At 42.8% G+C, this 23,395-nt stretch overlaps 1 protein-coding gene across 5 annotated transcripts in view; it reads left to right on the forward strand.

Annotated features, from left to right (window-relative positions):
• Positions 1-23,395, forward strand: part of LOC144611871 (ryanodine receptor 1-like) — a 479,550-nt gene that overhangs the window by 50,092 nt on the left and 406,063 nt on the right. For all 5 annotated transcript variants that reach the window (XM_078431182.1, XM_078431183.1, XM_078431185.1 and 2 more), the window contains exons 5-8: positions 7,620-7,694; positions 8,700-8,778; positions 9,363-9,475; positions 11,990-12,089. In XM_078431182.1, the coding sequence (XP_078287308.1) occupies positions 7,620-7,694; positions 8,700-8,778; positions 9,363-9,475; positions 11,990-12,089 (367 nt within the window). The remainder of the gene's footprint in view (positions 1-7,619; positions 7,695-8,699; positions 8,779-9,362; positions 9,476-11,989; positions 12,090-23,395) is intronic.

A 23,395-nucleotide genomic window follows, 5' to 3' on the forward strand; every position in this document is an offset into this window, starting at 1 on the left:
GGCTAAATTGGTTAGTCCCGTATGGGACCCTTGTCCCGTATTGTCCCATATTGGTTAGTCCCGTACGGGGCCCTTGTCCCGTACAAGGCCCGGGGGCCGCTGTGGGCCCGGCCACTGTAGGCCCTATGGCCGCTATAGGCTCGGACAGTGTAGGCTAACGGAGTGTGTTCGAGGAGCGGGGCCGTGTGAGTTCGCCCAACAGAGGTTGCATAGCAACCCGCCTCCCGGCCCGGGCAGCCACCATTGGTTGAGCGGGAGCACGTGGCCGTTAGCTGGGTGAGGTCACATGGGGCTCGGGCGGTGACGTCACCTTCTGTCCCTTATTTGGGAGTGAGAAAGTTGGCAACCCTAGTCAACGCTCCTAATGGTCCTGACAATTAAAATGTAATTTCCTCATATTTGATCTCTCGAAATGTACCATCTCACACTGATCTGGTTAAACTCCATCTTCTATTTTTCAGCCCAAATTTCGTACTGATCTATATCCTGCTTTATCTTTTGGCAACCTTCTTCACTATCCACAGTGCCACCAATTTTTGTGTCGTCTGCAAACTTGCTAATCAAAGCATCTACATTTCTGTGACAGATCTCCATCAATAAAATTCGCCGCCAATGACCTCCAGTCAGAATTCATCCACCACAACCGTCTGCTCCCTGCTATGTAGCAGACAATATTGAATCAAACCTACCAAATCTGTATGGATACCATGTGGCTTATTCTTCTGGATCAGTCATCCAAGAAGGTCCTTATCAAATGATTTCCTGAAGTTGGTGCAGAAAACACTCATTGCCCTACTCTCATCAATTACCACAGACCCACTCAAAAAAAACTTAAATCAAGTTTGTGAGATAAGGCCTCCTTTGCACAAAACAATGCTGATTACATAGAACAGCACAGCACAGGAACAGGCCGAACAATGCTGTTTGGCACATGCATTGTGGGCTCTAGGCCCTGATCCTGTGCTGTACTGTTGTCTGTTATATGAATATCCTCCCTTGAGATTTTCCTTAATCCTACTTGCCAAGGACATTTTGGTCAATTTTGGCCCTCCTGACTCCTTAGAACATAGAACAACACAGGAACAGGGTCTTTTGTCCACAATATCCATGCTGAACATACCGGATTAAATCACTCTCCTCTACTTGCACATGATACATTTTTGTTCTATTCAGTGCATATCCATGCGCCTATTCAAAAGCGTCTTTAAATACCACTATCAAGTCTGCCTCCATAATTACTCCTGGCAGCGGGTTACAGGCACTCACCAGTTTCTGTTTTAAAAATAAACTTGTCCTGTACATCTCCCTTAAACCTCCACCTTTCATCTTAAAGCTACGGCCTCTAGTATTTGACATATCATAGGAACAAGATTCTGACTGTCTACCATATCCAGGCCTGTCATGATATAATTTACTTCTAACGGTCTTCTCTCGGCGTCAATCCATGAACTCAATCCATATTTGCTCAACCTTACAGCTAATATCCTCTATCCAGGCGGCATTCTTGTAAACCTCTTCTGCACCGTCTCCAAAGCCTCCACATATTTCCTGCAATAGAGCGACTGGAACTACACACTGTACTCCACATCGAGCCTAACATAAGTCCTATAAAGCTGCAACATGACTTCCTGACTTTTTTTACTCAATGCCACGACCTAGGAAGGCAAGCATACCACATGCTTTCTTAACCACTCTATCTACCTCTTTCAAAGTCCAACGCATTATAGTTGCTCAGATTAAATTCCAATCTGCTATTACTCTGCCCATTTCTGTAGCATATATATTCCACTGTATGTTTTGACAGCCTTCCTCACTGTCCACAACTTTATCAAATTCGGTGTTGTCACATAAACTGAGATTCCAGTTTTGATTCCTATGGAACTAGTTCTGAATCCAAGCAGTTCTGAATCCAACAACCAATTCACCGTGGATCCCATACATCTTAACCTTCTGGGTCACTCTATCATATTTTATTAGCCAAGTATGTTTTGCAACATACGAGGAACGTCATTTGCCACACAGCCATAACAATAACAAGCAACAGGACACACAAAATACATTTTAACATTAACATCCACCACAGTGACTCCTTCACATTCCTCACTGTGATGGAAGGCGAAAAAATAGTTCAATCTCTCCCTCCTTTGTCCTCCAGCAGTCGGGGGCCTCTAACTTTCCGTTGACGGGACGATCTTGAATCCCGTAGCCGGCGGCGGGCCTTCCTCATCGGGGCGATCAAGCTCCTGCATCGGGGTGGGGGTGGGGGGGGGGGGATCTCAGCTTCCACGCGCCGGGTGATCTACCACAGTTCGGGGCTTGTCAAACGTCGTGCGGCATGGAGCTCCCGACTTGGTCTCAACCCGAGACTGCAAGCTCCTTGATGTTAAAGTCCGCAGATCGCATTGGAGAGTCGATCCCAGCCAAGGAATCACATGCTCAGATGGTAAGTCTACACCCCGCGGGGGCTCAAAGTCAGTCCCAGGCAAGGCCTCCAGCTCCACGATGTTAAGCCGCAGAGCGACCGGAAATACGATCCGGAAAACAATCGCATCTCTGGCAAGGTAGACATTACCTCTGTCAACGGCAGGAGAGATTTTCCCATATCTACATCCTTTATCTGCATCCACACAAATCATACCAGCAGCTTTCACATTCAAATCATTAAGTAAGGATCTTAGCACTGATCTTTCTCGGGCAAAGCTGGTCATACTTTTCTAGTCAGAAAAGCAACGCAAAAGCACTGTATACACTATCATTTTTTTGTACGTTTGAATTTGCAGATGAAACAGTCATCTCAGTTTTACGGAGGCTAACATGGAGTTACACAAAATTATGAAGCATATGAACAGGGTGGATGTTTCTTCTCTGAAGGTTGAGTCTGAAATTGCTTTGTAGAGAGAAAGGGGGACAGAGCACTTGTATATTTAAGACGTGGATAGATTTCTATATATTGATGAAATTGTGGGTTGTGAAGGAAGAGCAAGAAAGTGGAATTGGGGAATGTCATATGAGCCATGATCATATTGAAGAGCAGAACATTTGAGGTGCTGAATATCATGTTGATGCTTTTGGTCCTGCCAAATATACTTTCTGAATGATACTGGGTTGTTTAAAAGTAAAGCAATCACAACTGTAGTATTTTGACTGAAAACCTTAGGAATAATTAATTATGAATTATCTGCATTAATACGAGTCAAAATTGGCCAGATTCACTGGTGTACCTAGTAAATATCTATATCAAATATCTCTTGTTTCAAATAGTAGGTATTTAGCTTTTAATGTTTGTCACCTTTCAGCCAGTTTCAACATCTGATTGGAGGGGAATTCTCTTTCTTGCAAGTCACCAAGCAGAAATTTCTAACCCCACATCTTACAGATCAAAAAAGAAAATTATATATCTTATCAGAAGCTTGAATTCACCAAACCTAGTTAAAGTATTAAACATTTTTCATGAAATGCATTTATTTTGTTAACTTTACGACTTAAGTAGTTCTTGTATTTTTAATCACTTTTCTGAAAAAATACCATTCACATTTTCGAAAGCCAAAAGCATGATCACACCATATTGTTTTCTTTACTAATCTCTCTTTTTAAATAAACTTACGTTTTCTTTCTTTTTCTACAGCAATTTTGCACTTTTTCCACTCTTACAGTCCAAATATAAAATGTTAAATTGTCACAATTTGACATTATATTTGGCTGAACAGGGCCAATTTCCCTCCTGGTTTTATAACCTTTGAGCAAGCCATAGTATGCACCATGTAAAAGCAGATGCTGGTGAAGTACATTTAAGTGCATTGAGCAATTCCATATCATTGCACTTTTCAGGCAAAGGCCAAATAGAGTAAAATGTGATACAGTAGAAATGTGTAAACTGCACAGTTTGAATAGTATCTGAACTTTACCTGGTGTGTACTCTAGATCTTCTCTGAATTTTTGTTGTGTGGTGAATTTATAACATTTTACCTGGTGTCTAAAGGGTTATTTAGCTAATACAATTACTAAAGTTATACTAAAGTTACAATAACATTAACTGAAGTGTGAAATGGTTGGTATTATCTTCTGATGACAATAATGAGGTTTGCAATGTAAATAAGGTGAGAACTATGTTTTATCACGGTTCAGTATTTGCAATCAATATTACAAACTGTATTCTCAATTTTTGAAGAAACCATGTAGGTTATTTCTGTTTGATGCAAATTATCTGGTTTAACATAACATTGTGTTGGGGCAGTAATAATATAGGTGAGCATTCATTGAATTAAAGGAATAGATCATAAACTAGTTTGTGTGTTTGTTGTCCAAATACAGAAATAGCATTACTAATTAGCATCCTTTTCAGAATATTACAAAAGCTCCTTTCACTTCTACTATGCAATGGAACTTAATTGTGAGTTCCCATTGTAAAATATATGCCAGATAGCATTAAGAATAACCCCAATGGAATTTGGAAGCACATAAATGGAAAAACGATAACCAGAGAGAGAGTGGAGGAATCAAAGCGGTCAACACTGTGTGGGGCCACAGGAGACGCGTAAGGTCCTCAACGAGTATTTCTCCTCTGTTTTTACCCTGGAGAAAAATAGGACGGAGAAACTTGCAGTAGTCACTGGAAGTATCTTGAGAGCAGTTAGCGCAGAGGTGCTAAAGGTCCTAACGCGTATGAAGATGGAAAAATCTTCAGACATTGGCCTGATCAGATATTTGTGAGGATGCTGTGGGAAGCTAGAGAGAAAATTGCAGGTGCATTTGCGGAAATTTAAGAGGAGTCATTAAATATAGGCGACATGCCGGCAGACTGGAGGGAGTCAAATGTTGTGCCTCTATTCAAGAAGAGCTGCAGGGAAAAGGCAGGGAACAGGGCTTAGCATCTGTTGTCAGGAAGTTACTTGAGAGTATTTTGAGGGACAGGATATACATGCACTTCGAAGGAAAACTTTTTCAGTCAGAGAGTTGTAAATCTGAGGAATTCTCTGCCTCAGAAGGCAGTGGAGGCCAATTCTCTGGATACTTTCAAGAGAGAGCTAGATAGAGCTCTTAAAGATAGCGGAGTCAGGGGGTATGGGGAGAAGGCAGGAACGGGGTACTGATTGAGAATGATCAGCCATGATCACATTGAATGGTGGTGCTGGCTCGAAGGGCTGAATGGCCTACTCCTGTTGTCTATTGTCTATTGAAAAGGGCTGATTAGGGATAGTCAATATGGTTGTATACGTGGGCAGGACTTGTCTTACGAATCTGAGTTTTTTGAGGATGTGACCAAAAAGGTCGATGTAGGCAGAGCTGAAGACGTATACATACATTTCAGTAAGGCGTTCGTCAAGGTTTTGCATGGTAGGCTGCTTTGGAAGGTTAGTTTCCATGGGATTCAAGGAGAGATAGCTGAATGGATAGAAAATTGGCTTCATGGAAGGAAGCAAAGGGAGATGGTGGAAGGTTGTTTCTCAGACTTGAGGCTTGTGACTAGTGGTGTGCCTCAGGGATTAGTGCTGGACCCATTGCTATTTGTCATCTATATTAATGATTTGGCTGAGAATGTACATGGCATGGTTAGCAAGTTTACAGATGACACAAAAGTGGATGGTATTGTAGATAGTAAAGATCAAGCGACCTGTTTGTGCTTTGGCAAGGAGGGGAAGGATAAGATCAGATGTGGGAGAAATAGATGAGATGTGCTCAAAGACTCCCTCTATAAGATAGTAGAGGGGAAGATACAGAAATAAGGAACTGTAGGATACAGTTCAGGAAGATGGAAGACGTTTTAGAGGTACCCGTGAGGAATGTCTCAACGCGATATCAAATGCAACAGTGCGAGAGGAAATTAAATGGAATGGAGTCGCTGAAGGAGGCAGTGGAAGGAAGTATAGTCAATGTAGTTGTGAGTCTGAAAGATTATGATGGATTCGCTGAGATAGAAGGAAATGGAAGATTCAGAAATATTTTTTTCTGGGAGAGATGCAATCAAAGGTGATGATTAAAAGTTGTTGGGGTATCAGGGGGGAGAAATCAATGCTGGAAAAATGAGATGCGAGACTGGAGTGGTTTTGCATTAGAACTCTTTGGATTTGATGTTGAATGCTGAAGCATTTAAGAGTGGATGAGAATATTTGTAGAGGGGCAGCTCCTTCCGCATCTTGTAAAGAGAAAGTAGATTGTTTGGTGGTGACATATACATTTCAAGAACATAGCCTAGATTTGCAAATCATTAATTTAGATAATTGTATGGTTAATCATTGTAAGTTGCCAACAGCATTGAAATTATCCTGCCAGCTAATTAACCATCACTCTGTCCTCTTGGGCTTTGCATCTATATGATGCTTATCACTTGCAGTTAGCTTAGTGTTGCGCAAAAAAAATCTATAGTTTTATTGTGCAGGAAAATAATTTTTAACCCCAGTCAAATATATTAATGACAGTTTTTGAGATGTTTTGGACAACTCAGCCACCCTTGAGCATGTCATTCTTCTTCCTGAGACAATTTCCTTGTTGGAATAAATAAGATTATGTTGTTTGCTCTCAGGGCAAGCTAGTTTTGCTCAGTACAGTATTGGAGTGGCTCCCTAAATAATTTCCATTTCAATTGTTTTCCCTAACCCAACATCTCCAATCTCTGATGGACTTCCGCTCCCTTCTCCCACCTTGTGATCTGTTGAAGACCCATTGGAGGCTTCAATTTTTCCCTCAGTATTTACATTGGCCCTGGAATACTCTTCCACCTCCATGCTCCATACCCCCAATGTAAAGCATATGATCCTGACATAAAACATTAAACAGTATAGCACAGGAACAGACCCTTTGGCCTACAATGTGCCGGCAATCCATGATGTTAATTCAAGCAGCACATCTGCCTGTACATGGTCTGTAATCCATCATTTGCTGTTTAAATGTGCTTGTCTAATGGCTCTTAAGCATTGCTATTATATCAACTTCCTCCACCTCCCCAGGCCCAATGTTCCAGGCACGACCACACTACTTTCCCCCCTCATCTTAGTATATGACATTTCTACTCTGCGAAAAGAACTCTCATAATTTTGTATACTTCCAACAGGTCACTCCTCAGTGTCTGAGGCTCCAGGGAAAACAATCCACGTTTGTCCACCATCACTGGGGTATCAGTGATATCTTCCACTGCTACCATAGTGGGAACACAGCCACCTTTCCCCCATCACACAATGTACAATATACAATGTACTGTGCCTTCACTCACATCTATGCCCCAACCAACCCCTTCCAGCCACAGTGCGGGCTGACTGGACTTAAGCTCCTTGAATTCAATCTCAGATCCACTATCAGATAGCAGTTAACTTATTAGATAACATGTTAGGCAAAGGATCATTCCTGGTTGTGATAAGTCTGTGCCCTTTAGTCTCAAACACAACTTAAGTTTGCAGCATGGGTTCTGTGACTGGAATAATAATGCTTTGTAGCAAGACAGCCATTCAGCAGACCTTTTGAAATCACCTAGATCTCCTCTTTAAATTTCAAATGTATATATCAACAATCAACAGTTCAGCACCTCATTTATTGGAGAGTATATGCTTTCATAATTTTGTCTGATATTTTGATGTGTCAAGAGATTATTTGTGAAACTCATCATATTTGGCCTTTTTTACACGCAGTCTTCTCAAGGAGGAGGGCACAGAACCCTTTTGTATGGTCATGCTATTCTACTCAGGCATTCTCATAGTGGCATGGTAAGTAAACCATATTAGATTCATTTTTTGAAAAAAAATTGTTACCATTGTCCTTGTAAAAGGTTTTCCTTCCCCTAAATGGTTTGCTTTGAGCAAGATTCAGTCAAGTGCATAGCCGTTAAGAGTGGAGAAAAAAAACTGATTTGAATAGCTCCTCCAGCATTTTTTCCTCATAAACTTAAATATTCCACTTCACAAAATTCACTCCAAAGCGATTGTTATATGTTTGCTAAGCACTACTATTGCACCTATCATTTGAAGTTAATCTTTAAGCCCGACCTGAGGACGTAGTAATTCATTAAAATCTGTTCTATCTGTTGTGATGATATTTTTTGTAGCTTGAAATATATTTGAATTAATGAACTTCAGTCAATATAATTATTTCAAATTTGTAATGAACTTTAATATTTTTTAAAAATAGAAATGACATTTTGAGAAGTGTGTATTTTTTACTGAGATGGATGTGACGGAAATATTCCTGTCAGGAAAAGGACAATGGTACATGCTCCTTGACCCTTCTTCCCCATTGAATATGATCACAACTGCTCTGATTGTAACTTCAACTCTACATTCCTGTTTACATCTGGTAATGTTTACCCCTTGCATATCGACAATCTATCCACTTCAGCCAAAAAAATTCAATGATTCTTCTCAATTGGTCTTTGAGAAAATGAGTTTCCAAGACTCATCAACTTCTGAGAAAAGCAATTTCACCCTCTCTCTCTCTTAATTCCATTTTGAACTGTGAACTCAGGTTCTCGATTCTTCCACAGAAACCTCTCATCATGTAATGAGGGTGTTCATTCGCAATGAAGCTTGCTAATTTGTTCAAACATCAAAAAAACATAGTCCTGCCCACATTTAAATGGGAATTGTCCATTTAATTGTTGTGCTGTAACATGGTCCCTAGAGTGTTGGTTAATGTGAAGGAATAGAATCTATAGACTTGAATTTTTGCTATTTCCATATTTGCAGGCATAACTCTTACCATCATTTTATTTCCAGTATTTATGTTGTTTGACAACCTCGAGGTCTCTAACAGATAAATTATCCTTTGATGTTGGACTGCAAGAAGATGCTTCAGGTATTTTTGAAAATGTATTATGTTTTAATTGATTGGCTATTTCTGTTTTATAAGGTATGGGACAGAATTGGTTAAAACCTTCCTTGGTTCAAAAGAGAAATGGCATTAATAGCAATTTTCATCCTGTTCTCAGAGCCTTTTGTTGAAGTTTGAGTTGGAATTTTGCAGACGCTTAGCGAAAATTATTGGCTGCGATATTTATTTACAGAAAAATGAAAACGTTAATTCTGAATCTGATAATGCTTTGTCATCAAAAATATACTGCTGTCCTGAGCAGAATACAAGAAATAAAAAGATGATTTGTGGGATATAACAAAGTTTCATAAAGGAAAAATATTGATCAAATTGTACTTTGCATTTTCTCATATACAATGTATATTTGTTTTAATTTTTAAACGTGATGAAGATGTTAATGGGGAGACTAACTGTAATTTTAAATGAATGTAGGTGGGGCAGGAGACACATCTTGATTTCTGTCATAAAGATGTGCTTTGAATTTGAGTACATTTTTAGAACAGTTTTTTAATACATTATAAAGTGCAAGGGAATTGGTAACATGAAACTCACTGATATGATATGTGCAGGGGAAGCTTGCTGGTGGACTATTCATCCAGCCTCCAAACAGAGGTCGGAAGGTGAGAAAGTACGTGTAGGTGATGACCTCATCCTTGTTAGTGTTTCCTCTGAAAGATATCTGGTGAGTGTATTTTTTAAGTGTAGAGAAGTTAATTGCAATTAGCCTTTAATGCTATCATGACTATGTCTTATTTATTCTGAATGCAAAATAGAAATAACTGAATATGGTGGTGGAAATTTAAGATAAATATTTATGTAAAAATAATTTGAGGAAATTTTAAAAATCCGTTTGAATATTTGGGCAATGGATTTAAGTGAATTTTAAGTAAAACTAGACCAAGTTGCATCAACACCTCTCCTGCATTGGTGCAACTCCCTGCCCCCTTCCCGCCCCCCCTTCCCTGCCCCCTTCCCGCCCCCCCCCCCCTCCCTCTCCCCCCGAAATTACTGGTAGTATTCAATAGACCAGGCAACATCAGTGGGAATAAAAGAAGAGTTACCGTTTCAGGTCAATGACCCTTCGTCAGATCTCTATTCCGACGGGTTTGATGAAGGGCCTTTGACCTGAAATGTTAACTAACTGTCTTCCCAGAGATGCAGCCTGTCCTGCTTAGTATTTCAATGGTTCAATGGTACTTTATTTGTCACATGTGTGGAGGTACAGTGAAATTATTTTGTGTATTGTAGAAGTATCACTATCCATAACGTCTTAGATACATCTTAGATAAGCATCTCAGATACAGTACAATTGTGTGGTAGCAGTACATTGAGACAGTTTACAGAGTCCAGTTTACAGAATCCCATTTTCAAGTCCCAGTTATTATAGGTGAAGAGTTCTTAACCTGAGCATGAAGGCATATTGGCCAGGCTTGGTTGTTGGAATCCTTCACTGCTCTGTGCCGCTGCAGGCTGCGTCCACTCCACATGCTAGGCTCTTGGAGCGCACCCCCCCCCCCCCCAGTCCAGCCAAGCCCCAGGCCGCTGTAGGGCCTCCAGTGGCCCACTCCACCGATGAGGCACTGCACTGCCTCCTGCAGCTGGTCCACTGTTCGACTCCGATTCCCACCTGGGGCGAGCAAGGCCTGGGCTTGGTGGCTTCTCTCTCCGGACGGGTTCCTGGTTCCGCAGCGGGAAAACCAGGACTGATGTCAGATATGCCTGGGCGACCTTTAGGCATTTTCCGTTTTTGTACCAAAGTATGGATGCAGTTCAGCAATAAGGAGGATGTTAATAAACCCGCTGAATCATTAGCAAATAAAGTGCAATGTAGTTATGGAGAGGCACATATTGCCAGGAGAATAGGGACGCCACATTACCTGAAAGATTAAGTCTAGCTGGGGTGAAAGAATTTTTCTCAAGGTACAAATGCACCAATCACAAAAAATGGTGCAATAGGTTAGCGACGGTTTATTTCCAGAAAAATACATTTTTTTAAATGTGGCATATTATGCTAAACCTTTATTGAACTTTGGTTAGACACACTTGGTGTATTGTGACAGCTCTTGCTGTATTATTAGAGAGGGGACAGCAGCACTGTGGACCTGCAGAGAATCTTTACAAAGATAGTATCGGACAAGCTTATCAAGGAAAATAAAGAGCTTGAGTCTTTTTTCTCTCTCAAAGGGTTAATGTAATAGAGATCTTTAAATTGATAGTCAAACTTATAAAGCATGGAAACTGGCTCTTTGGCACAATTCATCAATGCCAACCAAGTTGTCTACCTGAGCTAGTCCCAGTCACCTGTATTTAGCACATATCGCTTTAGAATGTTCTTATCCATGTGCCGGTCTAACTACCTTTTAAATGTTCTAATCGTAATCACGTCTCCAGCTTCTTTAACAGCTCATTCCAGATACCGATCACCATCTGTGGAAAAGGTTGTCCCTTGGGTCCCATTTAAATCATCACTTCTTAGCTTACACCTTTGCCCTCTTGTTTTAGCGTCCTCTCCCATGTAAAAAACTGTGACCATCCACCTTATCTATGACTCTCATGATTATATTCCTCAAATGTCACATGTGCGAAGTGCGAACGTTCAGTAAAACTTTTTTCTTACAAACAGTCCAGTAGAGTATTGCCATACATAAGCACATCGCCGATTAGCAAAGTGTACAGAAATAGTCAACTGATCCCGCATGCAATAGGCACCATATTTTGAAGCCATTTTCAAAGTTCAGTCTGCGTTGTAGTTGTTATGAGTGGTGCCTGTTCCTGGTAAGCCCCTGGCCGCTGTGGCCTCTAGCCGTCAGCATCCTTGGACGTGTGGATCGGCCAGAGATCCAACTCACTTTACCTGTCCTCACCCTGCCCGTCCATCTTTGTGCCCCGGGGGGGGGGGGCCTCCCGCAGCCAGCCTTAAAGGCTAGACCTTGGTTCTCTCTCCTACCGGCTTTTCTCCTTGCTGGTTGTGTCTGTTGTCATTGATGGCTCCAAGCTCAGGGGACGAGCAGGGGTCGCGGGGGACCGGCACGGTGGGGTCCCCTTGCAGTCTGGTCTGCCGGGTCTTGCATTCATCCGCGGGGGACCGGCAATTGATTATTGTAAAAATTGGTCAATGTGAAAATTACTTTCTCTCAATCTTGTGTAGGTTATGGAAGATACGGTACTGACATTTTTTTCTGTATATCTTTAATAGCATTTATCTTGTGCCAGCGGAGATTTACAAGTGGATGCCTCTTTCATGCAGACTCTTTGGAATATGAACCCTATCTGCTCAGGCTGTGAGCTTGCTGAAGGTTAGTAATAAATTGTAACATGAGGTGGAAGGAAAAATAATCCGTTCATTGCAAATTATACTAATTCATAGTAGAACACCAGAAAGACGAAGTGCAGTCTAGATGTCTGTTCGATGAAGGCATGCGCTCTGTGCACTATGGCTTGCTGGAGCTCCCGGTTGCTAACCATTTTAAATTTCCTTACCATTTCCATATCGCCTTTTCGTTTTCACTTCCTTCATTGCCAGAGTTTGGCTACTCTCAAACTGGAAGAACAGCTTCTCGTATCTGCTTGGGTAGCTTACAACCTAATGATATGAGCGCTGAATTCGCCAATTTCAAGTAAGAACTCCCCCACCTCTCCTCTTTCCCCTGCCCCCTCGCTCCCTCCCCCACCTCGATGTGAGTACATTTCTGCCACCTCCCTGCTGCTCTCCCCCTCCTCTTCCATCAGTCATCTCCCATCCCTGATCCTCATATTTCAATTTTATCCCACCCTTTTCCCTTCTCCATCCCCTTCCACCCATATTTTTCCCTCTGGCTTTACATTTCACTTAAAATTTCCTTATATGATGCCATTTTGTCTGCTTTTCACCTTTAGTCTTTGTCACTCCAACCCTCAACTGAATCCATCTGCCACTTGTGTATGAGAAAAACTGCAGATGCTGGTTTAAATCGAATGTAGGAACAAAATGCTGGAGTAACTCAGCCGGTCAGGCAGCAACTCGGGAGAGAAGGAAAGTGTGATGTTTCGGGTCAAGACCCTTCTTCAGACACTCGGGAGAGAAGGAAAAGGTCTCGACCCGAAACGTCATGCTTTCCTTCTCTCCCGAGATGCTGCCTGACCCGCTGAGTTACTCCAGCATTTTGTGTCTACATCTGCCACTTGCCAGGCTTTGCTCCACTCCCTCCATGCCCAGCTGTCTTCCCCTTTACAACATTCAGTCTGAAGAAGGGTGTCAATACAAAACACCATCTGTCCATTCCCTCCACAGATGTTTCCTGACCCACTGAGTTTCTCCAGCACTTTCATTTTTTGCTGAAGATTCCAGCATCTGTAGTTTCTTGTATCTAAAATATTTTGATGAGCAACACAATTAGAAGGCTGTGCAAAATGTAATGTTGTTCAGCCAAAAATAGAAGAAATATCAAGAACATCTTAAAATGTTCTTGTAATTATTTTCTATTAAAATGAGCTAAAGTTGTAACTACTTTTGTGTGCTTTCAAACAAAATTAAATCTCTTGGCATATGTAATGCTTTGGAAGTGTATTGTGGTACATTTTGAACATGGGATTGGAGGCAAGGATGCTGTTGCTTGAGAGAAATGATAACAGCCAGAACAAGAATGTCGCTGCTTATCAAAAATGTTAGCTTGGGGACAGAGCAGATGGTGAGTTAATGAACAGTGCTTACAGTGTAGTGTAAATCCACCCACATTGAGTGTATAATGGGAATCACGACAGTGTGTTAGGATCATTATTTCATATGGAGGTTTTGTTTAATTGTATTTCAAAATACCTGGTCACACTATTCATGGAAGTACTTCACAGAACATTATGATGAAGACTGATGATTCCATGCAGTTGAAAATATCTGAACAATTTCATTAATGATAAATATATTGGCAAGAGTAAATGTAAGTTAAGCTTAAAATGCGCAACTCTTAAAGAACTATAGCAACGTTTCTCAACCTTTTTATCCTTGCGGAACCCTTGAAATCATTTTCATATCTCAGGGAACCCCCTACATAAAAATTATTATATATATTTATTAATCTCTTTCTTTCTCTTTCATAAACTTATTTGTAAGGCAAACATAATATATTTTTCTGATAACTGGTTTAAGCAAAAAATAACTTACATTTTTCTCAAATTTATTGACAATGCAAAAAAAAACCTGAAATCAAACTGTTTGAACATAAACTTTTCATAAACTAACAAAAATAAACATAAACATACTTACATTTTTTAAATTCGTATAACATCCCTAAATAATGGGCAAAAATGACTAAATAACATGTGTGAATGAGGAACTGTACCTGCACTCCAGGAAGCACAGACAGGACTGATGGAGACCGTGCATGCATCTGTACTTGAGATAGTCACTTGATGATACACGAATCCATCAAGTACAGCTCCTATCCACTGACCACTAAAGGCCGTTTTACACTGGCGCCGTATAGACGTCGCTAAATATATTCCCTATGATTATTATACTTTAAAATGATATCATATCATATCATATATATACAGCCGGAAACAGGCCTTTTCGGCCCTCCAAGTCCGTGCCGCCCAGCGATCCCCGTGCATTAACACTATCCTACACCCACTAGGGACAATTTTTACATTTACCCAGCCAATTAACCTACATACCTGTACGTCTTTGGAGTGTGGGAGGAAACCGAAGATCTCGGAGAAAACCCACGAGACAGGAAGACTTTATTATAATATCCAAGAATTTTCCAAGAATATGCCATATGTGTATAATAAAATTACGAATATGAAATTAAACATCAAAATGACTCAAAAATACATTTACATAAAATTAGCCTATTTATCACTTTCTCTCGGAACCCCTCGCGCCCTCTCGTGGAACCCTAGGGAATCGCTGATCTATAGAGCTGTGAAAAAGAATCTTAAGTGGATTATTGAACTGTCAGGAAAAGGGAGTACAGTGAAGATTTACCATGTTGAATCTTGGGATATTGTTTTGTTGTATGAGGAGAGGATAATCAGGTTAGGATTGTTCTGTGGAGACGCAAAGGGCTGCAAATCCTGGAATATTGAGCAAAACACAGTTGGAGGAATTCAACGGACCAGGCAGCATCTGTGGAGGGAAATAGAAAGGAGTTTAGAAAAATAGTGATATCATCAAAATATACAAAATTCTTCCAGAACTTGACACGGTATATACAAAGTTAATGCTTCCCATGACCGTGTCGTCTAGAACCAGGGGTCATGGCATTAAAATAAGAGGCCAGCCTTTAAGAACAGAGCTGAGAAAAATATTCTTTGCCTAGGACAATGTTTTTTTAGAATTTGCAACCCGAGAGGGCTGCAAAGAATCAAGAATTTATAAAGAGTAGTCGAAAGAGTAGCAGGCAGTTGAATTTTAAATTATAAAGTCTACTCCACCATTCAATCATGGCTGATCTATGTTTCTCACCTAACCCCATTCTCCTGCCTTTCCCCATAACCCCTGAAACCAGTACTAATCATGAATCTATCTATCTCTGCCTTAAAATATCCATTGACGGCCTCCACAGCCATCCGTGGCAAAGAATTCCACAGATTCACCACCCTCGTACTAAAGAAATTTCTCCTCATCTTCCTACAATAACGTCCTTTAATTCTGAGGCTATGGCCTATAGTCCTGGACTCTCCCACGTGGAAACATCCTCTCCACATCCAGTCCATCCAAGCCTTTTGCTATTCTGTACGGTTCAATGAGGTCCCCCCTCATTCATCTAAACTCCATTGAGTATAGGCCCATTGCCATCAAACGCTCATCATATATTAACCTACAGAGAGTTGTGAATCTGTGGAATTCTCTGCCTCAGAAGGCAGTGGAGGCCAATTCTCTGGATGCTTTCAAGAGACAGCTGATAGATCTCTTAAAGATAGCGGAGTCAGGGGGTATGGGGAGAAGACAGGAACGGGGTACTGATTGTGAATGATCAGCCATATCACGTTGAATGGTGGTGCTGGCTCGAAGTGCCGAATGGCCTACTCCTGCATCTATTGTCTGATGTCCATTGTCTACCCATCCCTGGGATCATTCTTGTAAACCTCCTCTGGACTGTCTCCGGATCCAGCACATCCTTCCTCAGATATGGTGCCCAAAATTGCTCACAATATTCCAAATGTGGCCTGACCACCTTTTGGAGCCTCAACATTACATCCCTATTTTTGTTTACAAGCCCTCTCAAAATAAATGCAAGCATTGCGTTGCTTCCTTACTACCAATTCGACTTGCAGATTAACCTTTTGGGAATCCCGCACCAGCTCTCCCAAGTCCGTTTGTACCTCCGATTTCTGGATTATCTTCCCATTTAGAAAATAATCTACGCCTTTATTCCTACTACCTAACTGCATGACTCCACACATTGCTACACTATATTCCATCTGCCACTTCCTTGCCCACTCTCCCAACCTATCCAAGTCCTTCTGCAGAGTCCCTGCTTTCTCTATACTCCCTGCCCCTCCACCTATTTTCATATCATCTGCAAACTTAGCCACAATGCCTTCAATCCCCTCATCCAATTCGTTAATGCGCAACGTGAAGGGCAGCAGCCTCAGCACCGAGCCCTGCTGAACTCCGCTAGTTACTGGCAGCCAACCTGAAAAAGCACCCTTTATTGCCACTCTGCCTTCCAGCCAGCCTGATATCCATGCTAGTATCTGTTCTTTGATACCATAGGCTCTCATCTTCCTTAGCAGCCTTCCATGTGGCACCTTAACAAAGGATTTCTGAAAATCTAGGTCAACAAAAGCTACTGCCTCTCCTTTGCCAGTCTTGCTATTTACTTCTTCAACAAATTTCAGCAAATTTGTCAGGCAAAACATCCCCTTCACAAAGCCATGCTAACTTAGGCCTATTTTGTTGTGAACTTCTAAGTACTCCGTAACATCATCCTTTATAATGGACTCTAAATTCTTACCAACCACCGAAGTCAGATTAACTGGCCTATAGTTCCCACTATTCTGCTTTGCTCCCTTCTTATGCAGTGAGGTAATATTGGCAATTTTACAATCAAAGACAATAGACAATAGGTGCAGGAGTAGGCCATTCGGCCCTTCGAGCCAGCACCGCCATTCAATGTGATCATGGCTGATCATCCACAATCAGTACCCTGTTTCTGCCCTCTCCCCATACCCCCTGACTCCGCTATCATTAAGAGCTCTATCTAACTCTTTCTTGAAAGCATCCAGAGAATTGGCCTCCACTGCCTTCTGAGACAGAGAATTCCACAGATTTACAACTGAGTGAAAAAGTTTTTCCTAATCTCTGTTTTAAATGGCCTATCCCTTATTCTTAAACTGTAGCCCCTCGTCCTGGACTCCCCCAACATTGGGAACATGTTTCCGGCTTCTCGTGTGTCCAATCCCTTAATAATCTTATGTTTCAATAAGATCCCCTCTTATTCTTCTAAACTCCAGTGTATACAAGCCCAGTCGCTCCAGTCTTTCAACATACGACAGTCCCGCCATTCCGGGAATTAACCAAGTGAACTTACGCTGCATTCCCTCAATAGCAAGAATGTCCTTCCTCAAATTTGGAGACCAAAACTGCACCCAATAATCCAGGTGTGGTCTCTCTAGGGCCCTGTTCAACTGCAGAAGGACCTCTTTGCTCCTATATTCAACTCCTCTTGTCATGAAGGCCAACATGCCATTAGCTTTCTTCACTGCCTGCTGTACCTGCATGCTTACTTTCAGTAAAGAGAGAGTGAGCGACAGAGAGAGAGAGACGCACACACGTTGCATAATAACACCCTTCCACCACTACCCTCTGTCTTCAACCGTTTAGCATCTTGTTTCCATCCTCTAACTCCAAGCATAAATTCCCATTATCCTTGACCTCGTACAAGTCTTTTGCACAAAGGAAGTCCCAGTCAGTATTGGGGAATTTAAAGTTACCCATTAAGACAACCCTGTTGCTTTTGCATCTTGAATTGACACTATGTGAAGATGCTATCAGTGATCAGAATGGTATATGAAATGTGAAGGGATCAAAATGTCTTGGTGTGGAAGTGTGCAGGATTATTGAGGACTGCCATGTGGTCAGTTGGGCCAGGGGTCAGAATTTTCAGTGATGTGCATTGTATGTTGGGGTAGGGTTGGTGATTAGGGTGTGATGGGTGTTGTTGGGTTAAGATTCAAGAAATAAACTGAATAATTTACCTCTCAGTATTACAGTAAACCCTTGTTTTAACGGACCCCTTTATAATGGATTTTGGTTATAATGGACGGACCTGCCAACCCAACCCCAACTCGCACCATCTCCACATCCACTTACAGCCCGGGCTTCAGAAGCCACGCCCGACTCGCAGGGTGCACCATCGAGCCCTTCTTCACCCACTGCACGGTTGTTGTTGCAGCTGATGTTGTGATCCCTGAGGACAGTGCTTTCTGCAGGCCACTGCGAACAACAGGAGGACACGTGGAGTACCCCCATCTCTCACCAGTTGCTGCTGCTGCTTCTGCTTCCTACTCGACTGTCGATCAGTCCACTTGGCCTCTTCCTCTCCCCACTCCCCCCCCCCCGCCCACCTCCTCCTCCCCTGGAGTCGCTGCCTTACTCCTCCTTGGAAGCTGCAGTTGGTGAGAGGGAAGAGAGCCCCAGGGTGACCGAAAGCATCCTGTCGTTGGCAGCGGCTTGAAGAAATCGCTGCCCACAGGGGTTACAAAGTGAGCCGCAACAACAGCTGTGTGAAGTGGTGAAGAAGGGCTCACTGCTGACCAGTGGCATTGATGCCTAGTTTTAAGATAAAATGACCCAACATGCTGAAGTAACTCAAAAGACTGAAGTACAAATGATGGTTAATACATAAAAGGGTCCAGACATCTCCTATCCAAGTTCTTCAGAGATGCTGCCTGACCTGCTGAGTTAAGGGGCTGTCCCACTTAGGCGATTTTTTTGGCGACTGCCGGCGACTGTCAAAGTCGTAGCAGATCGCCAAACTTTTCTTTTACCCGACGACAATGACCACGACAATGCCGAGTCAGGTCGGGATTACAGCATCTTCTGAAACATCGCAAAAATTCCCCCGCTGTCACTGGTTCTCCGGCGTCCTGGTTTTCGCTGAAATCACTGACAAGTCGGTAAGTACTTGAGAGTTTTGAACTATAACACCTTGTACAATCGCTTAAAAACCAAGCTTCACTGTAACAAGGAATAAACCGGATTTACTTCCAGTTTACTATTAGCTGTATTAAAAATATATATTTTAAAAGTGGTTCAGTGGATTTTTATGAAAAGTGTGTCGGCATTCTTTGAAAATGTAAGGGAGATGCATATCTGGTTTCTGGGTTGAATATCTGGGTTTGGAGCCCACTTTAAATGTAATGGCTGAGGCCAAAAACATCGCAAAAATTCCCATGCTTACCTGACCGTCAAACTGTCGCCTCCAATCTACCTGTCAAATATCCTGATGGTAAATAAATTGGTTAAACACAAGCATTTTATGGTATTTTAAAATGACTTTACTTATTTTAATATCATGTGCTTCTAAATGCATCTTAAGAGAACCTATCAAACCTGGGGACAGCAGGCGACAGCGACCGCAATAAGCAACGATACCTGGCGACAAGCCAGCTGTCGCCGAGAGATTTCAAACCGTTTGATTTCTCAGCGACGCACCGAGATCCACTACGATCTACTACGATCTTTGGAAGACTCCTCACGATCATGCCCGCGACACCCCGGTGAACTGTCGGCGACAGCCTAGTCGCCGGCAGTCACCTTAAAATCGCCTAAGTGGCACAGGCCCTTTACTCCAGCACTTTGCGTCCTTTTGTGTATTAACCATCATCTGTACTTTGTTTCAACAACATACAATGATAATACCTACTCGGTTATAATGGACAATCAGTAATAACAAACACCATTCCCCTCATCATGGTCCGTTATAATGAAGGTGTACTGTGTAGTTTTGCACTGTGTTACTAAGACCTACTTATCTCCAGAGTACCCGATAACAGTTGCCCTTGGGACAATGTCCGATGCACCTGTTAGAAATTATATCAGTGGTGCAAGCAGGTTGTGCTAGGAACATTCTGTTGAATTTCCAGCTTAATGTGTCCTCAAACTGAGATGACATTTTTCACTTTTTGAAAAAATACTGTTTGAGACACAAGAGACTTCAGATGCTGGGATCTTGAGCAAAAAACAAAATGGTGCAGGAACTCAGCATGCCATCAGCATCTGTGGAGGAAAATGGACAAATGACGTTTTGGGTTGGGACCCTACTTCAGACTGATGGCGTAGAGGAAGGAAAGCTGGTAAATTGAAAGGAAGAGGTAAGTCAAAAACTGGCAAGTGATGGGTGGATTTAGGTGTGAAGGGGGTAATTGGCAGATGGGTGGAAATAGTAACAAAGGCTAGAGATGAAATGGAGACATAGGGTGCAGATGTGGAATCGGATAACCATTGAAGTGGAGGACTGAAATGTAAAACTGAAGGGAGGTCTAGTGGATGGCAGGGTACAGGCTGTGGAGGTGGGGAGTGTGGGCAAGCGGGGCGGGGAGAGACTAGAAAGGAGTGGGAAATGATTGGAAGGACGAGGGGAAAGGAACCAGGGCAGTGGTTAAAATGGGTTGCAACCAGGAGCTCCAGCAGGCCTTGGTGGTTAGGCCACATATTCAGCAAAACAGTCAACTCGTCCACTAGTTGACGAGTCTTGCTGAATTAGAGGAGGCAACATCAGTAGCACCAAATGCAATGGGCCAGATTGGACGATGTGCACGTAACCACTGTCTCAGCTGAAAGCACTGTTGGAGTGCCTGAATGGAGGTGAGAGGAGGTATAGAGATAGGTGTTACATCTCCTGTGGCTGCAGGGGATGTGCATGGGGAAGGGTCGAGTTGGGTGTAGAGGGATGAGTGAACAAAGGAGTCATGGAGTGAGAGCTCTCCGTAGGAATTGGTGGAAATGGGAAGACAACTTTTTGTTGCATTTGCTGTAAAGAGAAAACAGTATTATCCTAATTAATTTCTAAGCATCTGTGTTTTATTCATTATTTTATGAATATGGCAGTTGCCACCTGTGCTTGGAATTCATTTCTGTAATATGTGGTAATTGCACTTGTACTTCAAAGAAGTAGGTCTCCTGTCATTGCAATGGAAGCTTTTGAATTCTGACATATTTAGATTTACAAAGCTATCTTATTAACTACCCTACTTTGAGTCAAGAAAACAATAAAGCTCATAAGCTTGTATCCAAAAGCATGAAATACAGTCAGTGTAAATGACATGAACATAAACTGAAATATGAGGTTCAAAGTTTGAAGAGTATCAAAACAATAATGGTTTTAACAATTTCTTCCAGTTTACGGTGTACTGCTCCTTGCTGTTTTGTATGTATTTGTTTGTTTGTTTGTGTTGTCTGCGGTAATCCCACAAAGATCACTGTCACGAGAGAGGTACTCCTTAACATCAGATATACGGTACGTTCATATATCGTTCCGGATTTCTCTCACTCGCTGGATTATTTGGACATACTTGTCGGCGGGGCTGTGGCTATGGCTGCGTTCAAGGTCTTGAAATGGAGGGGGACCCGTGGGAAGCGCTCTGGAGCACTCGCCCGACTCCGGCGACGAGGATTACGCACACTGCTCCCGAGTATATTCATCACAAATCTACGTTCTCTCAACAACAAAGTGGACGAACTGCAACTCCTGTGCCACACTAACAAGGACTTCTCTCGAGCCGCTGCCCTGTGCTTCACCGAGACCTGGCTGTGTGAGTCGACCCCGGACAGCGCGCTGCAACTGGCTGGCTTTCAACTACACGGAGCGGACCGCGACACAGAGGCAGCAGGGAAATCTAGAGAAAGTGGAATATGCTTCTACACTAACCAGGACTGGTGCAGCGACATCACGGTACTGTGTAACTTCTGTTCCCCCAATCTAGAATCATTCTTTATAAACTGCAAACCTTTTTACTCTCCGAGGGAATTTACCTCTTTTATTCTCGCTGGAGTTTACATCCCCCCCCCCCCCCAAGCCTGCGTACGTGAAGCGCAAACGCAACTCGCTGACCAGGTATTGAGGGTAGAGAGTGACTTCCCAGTCTCCATGGTTATTGTTTTGGGGGATTTTAACAAGGCCAACCTCAGTCGTGAGTTCCCAACGTACAGACTTCATGTTACCTGCCCCACCAGAGGGGAGAGGACACTTGATCACTGCTACTCTTCAATCAAGAACGCATATCGCTCTGTTCCCCGGGCGGCTCTAGGTCTCTCTGATCATTGTTTAGTTCACCTTATTCCGACCTACAGGCAGAAACTAAAATCTGCTAAACCTGTGGTCAGAACAATGAAAAGGTGGACAAGCGAGGGCATTGAAAAACTACAGTGCTGCTTTGACTGCACTGATTGGAATGTGTCCTGGGAAGCAACCACATGCCTCGATGAGTACACAGACACTGTGACATCCTATGTCAGCTTTTGCGAGGACAGTTGCATTCCCACGAAGACCCGGATCTGGTTCAACAACAACAAGCCCTGGTTCACAGCAGAACTCAGACAGCTCCGCCAGTCAAAAGATGAGGCCTACAGGAGTGGGGATACAGACCTCTACAGGCAGGCCAAGTACGAGCTGAGAAGAGGAATCAGAGCTGCCAAGGAAAGGTACTCTGAGAAGCTGAGGAGCAAGTTCTCAGCTAATGACGCTTCTTCAGTTTGGAAGGACTTGCAAGAAATCACCAGCTACAAGAGGAAAACCCCGCATTCCTTGGACAATCGTCAGCTGACCAACGACCTGAACGGGTTTTACTGCAGGTTTGAGAAACAGAAACATAACCTTGGGACCCCCACCCCCCATTCATCACTTCACACGTACTCAAAGACTGACTCCAGTTTGCAAAGACTGGATCCGTCCCCACCCACTCCTCCCCAAACTGCAATTCACACCTACTCAGAGACTGGCTGGAGTTTGCAAAGACTGGCCCTCCCCCCCCCCCCCCCCCCACCCCTCTACAATCACCAATTTGCACATCCTCACGGAATGACTACAGTTTAACAATAGAAATTGCGGAGGTGGAGAGGCTATTCAGAAAACAGAAACCTCCAGGACCGGACAATATTTCACTCTCTACCCTCAAGCTCTGTGCCGAACAACTGGCACCGATCTACACAGACATTTTCAACCAGTCCCTGCAAACCTGCACTGTCCCTGCCTGCTTCAAGGTCTCCACTATTGTCCCTGTACCCAAAAAGGATCACTGGTCTTAATGACTACAGGCCTGTCGCATTTACCTCTGCAGTCATGAAGACCTTTGAAAGACTTGTGCTGGCCCAGCTGAAAAACATCACAAACTGCCTGCTGGACTCCCTGCAGTTTGCATATAGGGCCAATAGATCGGTGGACGAAACAGGCAATCTAGGCCTGCACTTCATCCTCCAGCACCTAGACCGCAAGGGGACCGATGCCAGGATTCTGTTTGTGGACTTTAGCTCTGCTTTTAACACCATTGTGCCAGAGCTACTATACTACAAACTCTCCCAGCTGACTGTGCCTGAACCCCTCTGTCAGTGAATCATCAACTTCCTGATGGACAGGAAGCAGCATGTGAGGCTGGGAAAGCACATCTCGGACTCGCAGAC

This window comes from Rhinoraja longicauda, chromosome 41 (assembly GCF_053455715.1).
Source record: "Rhinoraja longicauda isolate Sanriku21f chromosome 41, sRhiLon1.1, whole genome shotgun sequence".
Lineage (NCBI taxonomy): Eukaryota > Metazoa > Chordata > Chondrichthyes > Rajiformes > Arhynchobatidae > Rhinoraja > Rhinoraja longicauda.